A 13,600-nucleotide genomic window follows, 5' to 3' on the forward strand; every position below is an offset into this window, starting at 1 on the left:
GGGAGGGCATATTAGGAAGTGGACACAGAACAAGCAGGAAAGAAAGCAGGAAGAAAAGTACATTTTGCGGGGGTGGGGGGTGACGAGTATTCCAGATTGACAAGGAGATGGCCCATAGTAGGGACAGCGGGGGATAGGGTTGGGGTCAGATTATGAAATGCTCTAAATGCCTGGCTTGAAATAGTCTGTAGTAAGTTAAGAGCTCCTAAAAGATACTTAAAGGGGTAATATTTAAGTCATACAACTGTTGTGTAAATTAGAAAAGGCATATGAGAAAATCCTTTGAAAAACATTAACAGGCGATTTTTAAATAATGTATCATAGAGATATATTAAGAAGACTAATTTAATGATGATGTAAAAATTGTCAGTCTGGGAAACCAATCAAGTCATATGAACCTTACACCTGAGTGTTAAAGAAACTAGGAAAGGTGAAAAAAGAATGAATTGAAAGACCACACAGATCACACAATCAAAAAAGTCACAGTTCCTACCTTCAAAGTATTTACAACTTAGGCAGACATAGAAAGAAAAAGATAAATGTCATTGTAGTATCTTGTTGACAAAGGAGTAGTTTATTTAAACGAGTGCCTTAAGAGTGCAGTGAAGAGAATACCGTCAGCTAAAGTGGTTGAGAAAAAAAATGAGTGCAGGTTTGGACACGTGTTCAGCTCTGAAGGACAGACTAGGTATGAACTAAAGTGGGAGAACAGGTATTATCCCAGGTGATAAGAACAACATAAGGTCGGGTGTTGAGTCAATATTAGGAGGACAGTTTGGATGAGAGAATAGTAGTGAATAAAATTAGAAATGCACACTGATGCCTAAACTGCAGAGACTCTTGAAATGAAGCTCAGGAAGTTTACACATACACGAAATAGGGAGTCATTGAATGTCATGATAAAACTAGTATCTTAGGAAGATCAATCCAGAACCTACAGACTGAGGGGACATGTTAGGTGGTGGAGGCCAGATGCCCACAAATTCTTTGCCAGTTTTCCCATTGAGAGTTGTAATCTGTTTCCCTTTCCCTTAAATCTTGGTTGGCCCTGTGACTTTTTTTTGACCAACAACAGGTGGCAGAAGTGACACTTTGTAACCAGCCATGGAAGTGAGGCCACTGTGGACCTTCCAGCCAACACCATGGAAAGCAGAACTACCCGGTCAAACCACTTAAATGTGAGAAATAAAAAACTGATGTTGGGTTAAGGGACCATGTTTTGGGGTGAGTTGTTACACAATGAAAGATAACTGAAACAGTTACAGAGGTGGTAAGTAGAGGTATCCACTTATGGAGATATTTGAATTTAAATATTATATCTGGAATAGCTAAAATGTAAAGTTTCAGACTAAGTAAATGGAAAAAAAAAAAAAAAAAAAGACTCATCTCCCAGAGAACACCCAAGGACCCAAGTTTAACAAGGAGGGCCGGTTACTGCTGAACATTCCAGTCTTTTTCTGTGAACTCTGTCTTTCTAAGAAGTTAAAGCTTTTGGGATGTGAGAAGCTTCCCTGTTCTCTTAACAGGGTCTCTTGTAAGAAGTTCTACTGCCATTTGTTCCCCTTCCACATAGTAGTTCCAAGGTTCTACTATGCTGTGGATAAAGCATAGATGGATGTCTTTCAAAGATTCTAATATAACATTTCATGAAAGTCTCAATGTAAAATAAGATAGAGTGGAATTTACTTTACGTAATTTAAAAGTTTCATTGATAATTCCTGAGCTTGCTCTGTACCTTCATTTTTTCATACCGAACTGTTCACAAACATGACAAAAGAATGATTAACTGAAAAGTATGGCTAGTGACCACAAAATGCAATAATCTTTATTAATTTTACCATATTTGTTTATGTACTTACGCACATGTGTACATGAGCATAAAGCATTTTGGTTTGACCAACCCCTTTACCTATATATGCTTTTCACAAAGTGATGAATCACATCCTAACAGCCTTCAGAAAGAGGAACTGTATTCAGATACAATATATTACATATTTGGTGCTATTTGTTGTCTTACCTTTGCTGTCTTTCGATCTTGGCTGCCATTTTCGGATTGAGAGTGACTTCTTCATAAAGAGGCTGCATTGCACTGGCAGGCACTGAGAAAGCAGGCTGTATTTGCTGGATTTGTCTGTTTTTATTAGTACGCTGATATGCAGTGATGAGACGCCTCAAGCGTGTGGTTAAAGCCGACTGAGTAGGCCAATAAACTTTATCACCCTCCATCAGTTGGCCATCTGTATTTAAAGAAACTCATGTCATTTAAAAAAAAAAACTAAGAAATAAAATTAAAAACAAAATTCAACATACTGTCATGAAGCTTACAAAAGCAGCAAAATTTCCCTACTTCAATTTTTTCTTTCAATTTGATTACGTGAAAAACCAAGCCAAATTTCTCATCACAAAAAAGTTTAACTACAGCTCTAAAAATCTTACAACAAACTTTAAGAGCAAGTCAAAATAAGTAGGTCACAGTGAAATAAAGAACCCCAAAGCTACCTATATACATTTACTTGAACAGAAAAGACAGCTCTTATGTCACCAGGTGTTATGTCTTACTAGTTGGTGAATACTCAAATGCCTCAACTTAGAAGTCAAACTGAAATCCATGAGAATACTGTAAACTCTTCTAATTGATCTGTATTAAATTTATCTCAATTTCATTGGAATCAAAACATTTTTCAAGTCATTAGGGAGTTTAATTTTTTTTAACTAGTTTTAATTAATTTTTAAAATTCATTAAGACAATGCTGCAACTTTTAAGCTTTTAGACACCCACTGCAGTGCAGGATCTAACTGTTTCCAGGATGCAATAGTATACTTACATCCACCATAATCAAGCAGTAATTACTGATGCCAAGCACATGTCTTCAGTGCCTAGCGGAACCACGGAAGGATGAGGCACAATTCCCCGGGGTCCCCGTAAGGCACTGAGTGTACTCAGCGACGGTGTTTTGCTCTCCTGATATCACAAAAAAGCAGGAGAGACCCTGTACAGAACTAAGCTTTGTAGAGACTGAATGAAAATGGTCCCTAATGGGCCTTTGGAATGAATAACCAAGTGAAAGAATTGATTATTGAATTAACACTAAAGATGAGCTCTAACATTCAAGTTTAATAATCAAGCCATAAAAATACCAGCTTCTTTTCCTAGAATAAAAGATTTGCAGCTAAAAACATTGTGAAATTCCCAATTAGTATATTCAACAATGATTGCAACTGTCTTCAATAAAAATTTCATATATATTTGAAGAATTATGAAAATTTATTAGCTTCTGATCTCATATCATGAGAGTGTTAATTTATAATAATAATAAATAAATAATTAGATGTGATTTACCTCCATCTGCTATAACAAGATCTCCTGGTGAGGAAACATCATCCTTTTAAAGAAAACAGAAAATGTCACAGGGTAATTGGGTCAAAATAGAGGTAAGATAAAAAGAGTACCAAACTTCTTTATAACAGAACTTTATGCAAAACTTTTATTTATTCTTGTTTTCCATATTTTCCTATTTTTCTACTGCCTTTCACATTTAGACCCATCACTACTAAAATTATTTCCTTTTCTATGATTACATTTAGGTCAGTTTCTTTTCTTCCAACCTGCCTATAAATACACCTCAGGTTTTATTGACAACTGATTTTTTTATTGTCCTATATACCAACTTTCACATAATTTATTCATTCTCCTATGCGGTTATTAGCACACCTTCAATTTTTTTCTTTTTCAACCTTCAACAGTTTCCTTTTGTTGTATGCCCGATTTACATCTGTCAACAAAGCATCTTCAATTAAGTATTGCAACATTATTATAAACTTAACATATTTATAACTTTGGTGATTTTATTCCAATGACTTCTAGTTTGTATTGTTTTAGAAAAGCCTAAAGTTTGATTTATCAGCCTTTGTAGGAGGGTCTTTTTTTTCTGGTTGATTTTAACATCTCCTCTTTGTTTGGTATATCCGTTTCACCAGGATGTTTCTTGGAGTGGATTTATAGTTTTATTTATACCGCCAAGATTCCCTTTATTGCTTGAATCTGAGGATTCCTGTCTTTTATCAAGTTGGGACAAGTTCTCCACTGATCTCTCTCGAAACAGGGCTTCTCCCGCACTCTCCAGTCTCTCTTGCTGCAATGCCTGTTACACACACTGTGAAGACGTCACCATGCTATTCTCTTCGTCTCTAAAACTGTTTATGTCTCCACTGCGCTGGTTATTGACTTTTTGCCTCAGCTCTGAATTTACTGCCTTTCTCACGCCTCCTACTAGCCCTGACAAAATGGGTCTGGGCTCTTTAACTATCTTTTCTTTGCCAGCCAGCTCGAGAAGTTCTGTCATTAGCGCATGCTTCAGAGACACTGTGAGTCCCCTCACTGCTCAGCTCCCTTGGGACATGCCCCTTCCCCAGCGCCACTTCCTGTAGTTCAGGCAGCTTTTGCACGCGCTGAAGAGGAGATTCCCCCCCTTGGGTGGTTTCGTAGTGGAGTACCTCCACTGAGACACTCCCCCGGGAAAAGCTTCCTTGGCAACCTTAGAGGGTGGCTTTTCCCCAAGTCACATGAGTGCAGTGGCACAGCAACTTTTCTGCCATCCAGTGAACTGTAGCCAATCCCTTACCAAAAAGGCCAGGATTTCAAGAAACAGGGCTCCTCCGGGGGTGCTTTGCGTCAGCCCTAGGAGTAGTGGCTATTCCTCTAATTCTTTAGATCTTTCACTCTTGCTAGCCAATCCCTCATGACTTCAATCCTGCCCCCACAAACAATCAGTAAGTCTTTACGTTAAACTTTTACCATCAAATTAATCTTGTTTCTCTCTTCTGATTTGTCCAAGGTGATTCATCATATTACATTATGGATAATTTCCGCGTATCAACTTTCTAAATCATTTCAGATGAGCCGTGTCTAATCTGCTTCTCCAGTTTAAAATTTCATTGACTATATTTTCTACTTCTAAAGTTCTATATAATTTTTTGCACGTGTCCCTAGTTCTAAAAAATTATACCTTATCTTTCTTTGGTTTGTTTCTTTCTTTCATGTATTTAATCATTTAAACATGTGCTTTTTTTCTATTTCAACAGGTCTATCATCAGGTGTTCTTCGAGTTCTGGCTAATCTTGGTCTTTCTTGTATTTTTCTAACAATAACTCATGATAAATTATTCCTTGTATAATTGAAATATGTGTGATTTAACCTCATTTTATGGAGGGCTTTCTCATCAGTACTCAACCCCATTTTATATTACATTTTTGGTCTGAGTGTTCCTGGACTACAGAGATGGAGTGAAAAATCAAACTGCAAACTGAAGAGAGGGCAGGCCTATGGCTCTGAATTCTCAGGGGAGACAATTTTCCTCCACCCGAAGTCCACGGTAAGATGAACTTGCTTGTGCTGTTGGTTCGAAAGTACTGACCTCTGAGAGTTCTGACTTTATACAGGATTTTACTTCTCACTGACACACACCAGCCTCAGCCTCATCTCTTGTCTAATATACACAATTAATATCGAAGCCTGGTGGCGATTCAGAACAGCAGATCCTCCCTGACAGCTACAGCATCATCTCGTCTTTTACCAGGCTCCCAAATATTATGGAGCTTCCTCATCTCCTTTAACATCACCTTCCCATCTACAGATTGTTTTCTGCACCTTCCCCCAACCCTTGTCCTTCCTTTTGATTTGGTATCATAGTGCACTCAGAACTATGCTGCAGCCGCTCAGGATTCCTCTAGGCTCCACCCTGCATTGCAAACCTATTTGTGTAGGCGTAGCTCCTGTTTGTTGCTGTGTAGTGTTAGTATCCAGTTCTTACTCTGCTTCTATCTGTTGCTGTGTAATTTGAGTAGCTTGTTCTTACTCTGCTTTGGAATTCTGAGCCTGGACACTGTTTCTTAGCTCCTGGAACTGTAGCATGTGGGTGAGCCCCATTTTCTCGACCTGCTGGAAGCAACCTCCAACTTGTCTAGAAGGGGAGATCAGGCAAATTCTGAATGATTATTTGTGGTATCTGTCGACTAAGCTGATCACTAACAAACCTTTTGAGGTACAGAATTATGTGTAATGAAAACACATATGAAGGAAAAGCACACAATAGAGAAAGAAAGCAAAGCAAAGAAATCATAGAATAACTGAAATTGAGGATTTTAAAATGTAATCCAAAGCATACCTCTATATCATCTTTAAAGATAGCTGGGGCAGGTTTGTATTCTGGATCTTCCACATCTCTGTTAAAAAAAAACAACAACAACAAAAGCAATTGTAACTGTACTGGACTTAATGTTCTTGTGACAAGACAAACAAATGGAGTCTTGTGGGGATGACTTTTTAGTGTGCTTTAAAAATCAAACTGAAATCTCTGCTCTTCAACCAGGGAAACCATGCCATAGGATAAAGACTATTATATGGCAGGTCAGGAGAAATCTTGTTTAATTTACTCATATTCCTATGTTAGCTTTTAAATATGGAATTATTAACCTTAACATAGTCTTACTTTCCTCTTTTGATAGGATAACAATGGCCTTGTAACTGGTATAATGAACAACATTGTATTTCTCTTCATTTGCAGCTTTCTGCCCTCTTAAATTTTATGGCCTTAATGGCCATGATTAAGAATAGCAAAATACTGTGAACTTTTTTAGAACTGGAAGTGTTTAACTTGAACCCAGGAGCATTTAAAGCTTTACTTTTTAATAGCTTCTTATTTTTAAAAAGTATGGAGAAGAAATCTTTTGGTTACTCATACAAAAAAATGAGTTGATGGAAAAGAAATTATAATCATCTAACTGTTTTTGTCTAGGGCAAGAATGAATGTTAGCCGATGAAATAAACCCTGAAAAGGAAAAGAAAATGGAAAAAATAAAGGACTCATCAAAACAAAGGGTATGGGCAGGTCCAGTCTCTTCCTTGATTTCACTAGTCAGACAAGCGCTAACTTACAAGAGAATCATTAGCTCTTCTAAGCTGTAAACTCCAATTCTGTTATTCTACATCATTCAAGGTTAACCACCAGTGACACAAACAGGGACACTGTCCCTGCTGGACATTGACAGGGACATAGAGAATCCGTGACTCTGAGGTGCACATACCCATCCATGTAATCATTCGCCCTCTGTTCTGCAGCAACTGCTTTCTCATCAGGCTTCCCCACTCTTTCCAAGAAGCACAAGGCCGGGTCTGCTCGGATAGTGTTATATTTCTCATAACCTGGAGAGATCGCCAATGATCAAAGTAAAAAAGATAACAGAGAGATATATAAATACAATCATCCCTCATGTTTACGGTGGATGACATTCCTGGACTAAAGGGACCATATATTAAAATGATGCATTTTCTAGCAATTATCACAAATATCACATGACATGGTATTATGTATACTTGAATTTTGATTAAATTTATCTATTAAAATGAAAAATAAGGAAAACTGATCACACACAACACACTTCACATAAGAGCTCTTTGTAAGAGGTGAAGTCATGTGATACTTATATCCAGGAGGGGTGGTTCGCATGCGCCGCTCCTTTCCTGAGGAAATGCTGTGACTGACGGAGGCAGTGTGCTAGTGTATGCTTTATATGATATATAATAACATGAATGTGATGGGAATAAAGCTTCAAGTGGAAATCAATGAACAGAACTAGCTGAATAACACTACACATAGGATAAAGACCCCACCAACATTACTTTCACTCACCATGTTTAAAAACTCCTATAAGGAGTGACTTATCGGCGTCAAAATCCCACCATTCAGCAGGAACTTCTGAGTGGTCTGGTTCTGGGACCCAAACATCGATGTCACTTAAAAAAAAATCACAATATGGCATTATGAATTACTGCAAACGATCAAAAAGGAGGCAAAATTTTTACCTGGCTTGTAACAGATTGTGATTTTTTAAAAAGGGATATGGTTTTATTTCACTGATTTTTTTATATTCCATAATCACCAAATTAAAACCATAAAACTGCACAAATCAACAGTTACCATAAAATGAATTAATAACCTTCAGTTCAACAAAAGAACTAAGTTTCAATAAGGTTTACTTTACTCTTAAGTAATCATAATTCTTTCCACTGATTTCCCTTAGATATACATAAGGGGCTCCTTTGGAAAGTAGAGACTTATGTCAGGAAACAACTTTATGAAATCATCTGCTTTAAATATTTCATTTTGTACATAATGAGACTGATGACCTGGAAGGGCAAATAAATTATTAGGCTACAAAAGTAGTTAACCTCTTCTAGATTGCTTTTGCTAAGAAATCACGTTGAAAAATTAAGAACTGTTTACAAGAGGCAAATTTTTGATTGATAATTGGATTAAAACATTCAAAAGTGCTATTTTATGCTGTTTATAAATAATACCATGCCACAAAATGAAAATACAGTAAGTACTAAGAACCATAATATGTCCGTCCATGATGCTTTAGTAACTTGGCTATTTTCTTGAATATGGAACAGCTCTGGCACTTATAATTTTGCAAACATAATTCCCTGTTACATTTGGGCATGTGCCTCACCCAGACTTGAGAGGTTAGGAAAGGCTGCGCTGACGTCAGCTGGGCAGTAAGAGGGGGAAATCAATGTTCCAGAAAGAGTGCAAAGGCCTGGAGGCATCAGCAATGAAGGCACATTTGAGAGACGTGGATCTGACTCTCAGAAGAGAGATGTGGGCTGGAGACAGATTGGGAAGGTGTCAGTACAGAAATAAAAACTAAAGCCACAGAAAAGACGAGGATACCCAAGAAAAGTAAGTGACAAGAAGAGATGTCCTTTGTGAAGACATTTAAGAGACAGGTAGAAGAGGCACTAAAACCCAGCAAGCAGCGCGATAAAAATAAAATCCATAGGAGATTTTATTACAGAGTAGTGGTGGCAGAGGAGTGAGGTGTAGAACAGTCCTCTTAAAGAAGAGAAAAGTGAATTTACTAGTCACGGTGGTTTGTGATCACTCACACTTGGGAACCATGATCATGGATTTGAAGTGGGTCACTTAAGCAGGGTTTGCTTGATTTTCTCCAGCAACGTTCAACAAGAACCAAATGGACACTTGGGTTTATCCTGAGTTGGAGTTGAGCCACATTTGGAGAACAGAGGGAAAAGCAGGCAAAGGATCTGAGTTAGTGATTAAATTGTGGGACGACAGCATACAGATTTCGTACTGAGGAAAGGGGTGTGAAAGTGGTGATGGACAGTGAGTGGAAAGATGGAAAACACTGTGATGACGTTAGAGAATCAGAGTAGAAAGCACATGAGTTACATGAGTTGGAAGGACGGAAGTGATGTTCAAAATTTAAGAGTAGTGCTGTTACTGAGGATGGCAAGATGAAATACACGGCTGTGCAAGCATGGGCCCACCATGGGGAGGAAAAAGATGACTGCAGACGAAGGTGAAGGAACTGAGGCGCCAGGGGGTTGGATGGATCCTGCATGGGCATAAAAGTCAGTCAGTATAAACCCTCTTCCACTATAAGTACAGAAAAACGTAAGTTCAGGAAGGTTAAGTTTCAGATTTCATGGCAGGAAACCACTACACTATTGTCGTTCTTATTATGTTATCAGTGACAAAAGCAAAGATGACAGTAATAGAAGGCTTCAAATTGGTATGGGTTCATTCTCTAAATTTGGTGTATTTTTCTTCTTGTGAATTTCACTGACTAATGAGCCACTGCAACAATTATACAGTTTTTTGCCTCTTCATGTTACTGAAAAATATAAACAATTTTTTTCATTTACCTTGCATCAACTCCATCAAAAACCTTCTGACACTCATTTCCAATGACTTCTTGCTTTAGATAATATAGCATTCTTACCCGAAGCAAAACCCTAAAGATAAGCAGAAAGAAGTCAGAAGACACAAAGACATTAATCATTAAAGAAAATCCATACATGGGGTTTAAATTAGAAAAAAATTTATATACAGACTTTTTATAATGAAATAACAACAATTACTTCTTGATTAGTAGATAAATCTCATCACTACCACATACACAAAATAGGTTTGTCCGAAATCTTCACAATCATCATTATTTAAGTAATGTACAATGAGATCATTTGGAGGCTTTTTATTTCTCTCTCTGTTGATGAAACAGTGACACAAGAGGTACCAGGATTTGAGGAAGTATATCCTGTGAGATTAAGATTAAGACTGGTCCTAGACCACACTGTCCCTGTATTCAAAATCAGCATGCTTTCAGGTTGTTTAGAAATTCACAAAAATAAACTGCTAATGAGCTGTGGTTTAGATCCCCCACTACCTACTTGTTACAGTGGTGCTTGATGTGTTTTTTGTAGCCTTCATCTTGAAGCAGCTGCTCAGGGTTGTATTTTCGAAGCCATTCTGCTTTCTGTATATCAAATGAGCTCGTCTGGGTCTTCACTTTCTTCCCCTTTCGGCCCCTGGGTACTGGGGCTGAGAGGCCTGTTAAAATGAGGAGGACATGTGAAACCAGGGAAATGTGTATAAAGTTCTGCAATACGAAAGATTTTTTTCAACGTAAGAAATTTCTGGAGACTTTCAGAGGTCTGCACAGGCTACACAGAGATCTTCGAAATATTACTGATCCAATCACAAGACGATGGGTCGACACGATTACTTTACACAGATATTAAGACAATTTCCCCCAACAAACCTTCTATCTTTAATGAGTGAATTTCATTTTATTTTTGTTCCAAAACACATTTTTTTCAAATGTAAAAACCAAAAGATCAAACCTTTCCTTGTGCTTTACTTTGTTCCCCTAGTAACAAAAATCATGTTTTGGCCTGGATTTTCAAAACTGATTTTACAAGTAACATGGATTACATTTAGCCATTGTGGGTTCTTGTGGGTTCCTGTTTAGAGAGCTGAATTCATTTCATTTCTTTGACATTTTTGTTGTAAAACATTTCAAGAATACAATAAAGGATCTCCACTCTTAATGTTAATGTATCCTGTAACTGGACAGTTTTATTGAGAGAAATAACGTATAGCTGAAATCCACTCCACTCCCTCCTCCCCAAAGAGGCTCACTACCCTGAATTTGTTTTTGCATTATTAAATGCATATATTCACATGCTGAGAAATATTTAGTATTTAAGTTTTCACACATCATATTATACATGTAATCCTGCAACTTACTTTTTTTTTTTTGAGATTTATACTTGGTAATTCATGAGACTAATCCATCCATTGTAATTGCTGTGTAAAATCTATGACTACACACCTCATATTAATCTTCAATGACACTTGAGTTATTTCCCGTATAATTTTTCTCAATTAGTACTCAAGAAGGTCGGATTCCTTCCGATCCGTACCTCGTGTGTCTTCTCCTCACCATATGCTCTGCTAGCTAGAAGTCCTACCGCAGTCGTGCACAGAAGCACTATGTCCACCTGTCCGTTTCTCCTTAACATTTTGCTGGGTTTTATCTTTATATTTTGAAACCATTTTGTTTGATGCATTCAAGTTCATACTTCTTTTATGGATTTGTCTTTTTTATTGTGTAGTGTCTTTGTTTTAATATTAGTCAATTACTACCACCTTAAAATTACATTTTTTGTTATTTTGCATTCCAGCCCTCTTAAAAACATTCATACTTAGATTTTTCTAATAAAACCAGTAGACATTCCATATTTTTAAACCCTTCCCTAACAAAATTATCTCACACGCATCATTAAATCCTATTTATTGTTTCATTTCTGCTATTTACGATGTAACTTATAATTTAAAATAGGTCTGTTTGTGCCCTGGCTGGCGTAGCTCAGTGGACTGAGCACGGGCTGCGAACCAAGCCTCGCAGGTTCGATTCCCACTCAGGGCACATGCCTGGGTTGCAGGCCATGACCCCCAGCAACCGCACATTGATGTCTCTTTCTCTCTCCCTCCCCTCTCTAAAAAATAAATAAATAGAATTAAAATAAACAAAAATTAAAAAAAAAAAGAATGTTCTTACCTAGATGATTCTGCAGCTCCCGTGTTTGTCCATCTTCAGTTGGAGTAATGAGATCCCAGATGAAGCCTTTAATTTTCTCATCTCCTCGGTAGTGAACGAGGCAGTACGCTAGGAGTGCTCGGCAAATGATCTCTACATCATGCTCGTTTAGCTGCCGTTTAAAACGACCATGAGATAGGATCTCTCTCCATCGGCCCCATCTGGTTGAAAAAGATATATTTACATTATTGTTGAGTCAAGGTCTAAAGAAAACCGTATCTCATGGATAAAAGGCATGAAAACTGCAAAAAACATACTTCATCATTAATAGGATTTACCTAATAAAGTTTTTCCCCCATGAGTAAAATGCTGAGCCATGTCATAGTAACTTCTAGTATATTTTATTCCTTCAAGTATAACATCATTCACTCTGTATTAGTAAATACGCAAATCTCAGGACAGTGAGTTTGACTTCACTGATACATTTATAATTTAAAACTTAAGAAGGCCCCATCATTCTGCTATTGAACATGTTAAACATATAAATTGAGGAAACTTTAAAAATATATTTTATTGATTTTTAACAAGGTAAAAAATATACTAGAATACAGTATGTTTTCTATAATTTTACACAGCAGACTACTAGCAGTAAATGTTAAAAATAGTGTTTTACCCATAGACCAGTAGATTTTTTTCTACTCTGAAGCATTCAGTTCTTCCATAGCCGTTGGAACGGTCACAGGGTCTCCGGAGTTTGGGCTTTTCTTCTCCTTCACTTTCAGCGTCAGACAATTCAGCCAATTCATCTTTTGTGGCACTAAAGGGTCTTGTTTGCTTCCTAATTCTTGGAGTGTCAATAACCAAGCTGTTCTGTAAAATTTAACAGCTATTACTTGAAGGCCCTTTTGCTATTGGGCTTATAACGCTGTCTTATATTTTCACCTTTCAAATTGTACAGAAAGTTAATAATTATAGAAAGCGAGGAAAAGAAATTACAAATAATTTAACCAACCTACCAAATAAACTTAAAAATTTTTACATTCCTTTTTAATCCTTATTACCACACATACATAATTTTATATTACAGTAATAGGATTAAAATAATTTGGTGTTTTACTTTATAATAATATGAAAGTTACTGTATTATGTACCTGCAATAACCATAAAATATATTTTAAGATAGATTTATGGATTATGATTTTCTTCACCTAATTCATAATTTAAGGTAGATTGTTTTAAATTTAAAACAAAGTAAACCTTTATGATCTAATACATTTATCCTACAGATAAATTCAAAAGGAGGAAATTACCTAAGACTAGAAGTATTGGTCAAATGATATAAATATTTTTATAGATCTAGAAATTGTTTCAGTGCTTTCCAAAAGTTACTCTAATACACAGAAAGCAGGGTAATAAGTGTACGAACACACTATGCTCAATTTAGTTTTAATTCATTCAAAACAACCTAACATGCTTTTTTCTTTACTGAGAAATTTCTCTAAGTTGAGCACTATGTTATGGGCTTCAGATACAGAGGCAAGTACGACAGCTTTTGCTCATAAGTAATCTGTAGTCTTGAGGGTCAGACTAATGAGGAAACAAATAAATACTATTCAGGATGGACTATTTTGTGATACAAGATGGATACAATTGAATGGATCACCATTAATGGGATCTGACACCAAGATAAAGAGCA

The 13,600-nt window shown here is 36.8% G+C and overlaps 1 protein-coding gene across 13 annotated transcripts in view; it reads right to left on the reverse strand.

Annotated features, from left to right (window-relative positions):
- The window catches only part of CHD9 (chromodomain helicase DNA binding protein 9), a 167,062-nt gene that overhangs the window by 23,347 nt on the left and 130,115 nt on the right, over positions 1-13,600 (reverse strand). For all 13 annotated transcript variants that reach the window (XM_045818956.1, XM_045818951.1, XM_045818948.1 and 10 more), the window contains 9 exons: positions 12,578-12,774; positions 11,926-12,125; positions 10,253-10,412; positions 9,728-9,817; positions 7,689-7,792; positions 7,084-7,201; positions 6,165-6,222; positions 3,341-3,383; positions 2,018-2,237 (listed from right to left, as the gene is read on the reverse strand). In XM_045818956.1, the coding sequence (XP_045674912.1) occupies positions 2,018-2,237; positions 3,341-3,383; positions 6,165-6,222; positions 7,084-7,201; positions 7,689-7,792; positions 9,728-9,817; positions 10,253-10,412; positions 11,926-12,125; positions 12,578-12,774 (1,190 nt within the window). The remainder of the gene's footprint in view (positions 1-2,017; positions 2,238-3,340; positions 3,384-6,164; positions 6,223-7,083; positions 7,202-7,688; positions 7,793-9,727; positions 9,818-10,252; positions 10,413-11,925; positions 12,126-12,577; positions 12,775-13,600) is intronic.

This window comes from Phyllostomus hastatus, unplaced genomic scaffold (assembly GCF_019186645.2).
Source record: "Phyllostomus hastatus isolate PE091 unplaced genomic scaffold, TTU_PhHast_1.1 phas_scaffold_345, whole genome shotgun sequence".
NCBI classification, from domain to species: Eukaryota; Metazoa; Chordata; class Mammalia; order Chiroptera; family Phyllostomidae; genus Phyllostomus; species Phyllostomus hastatus.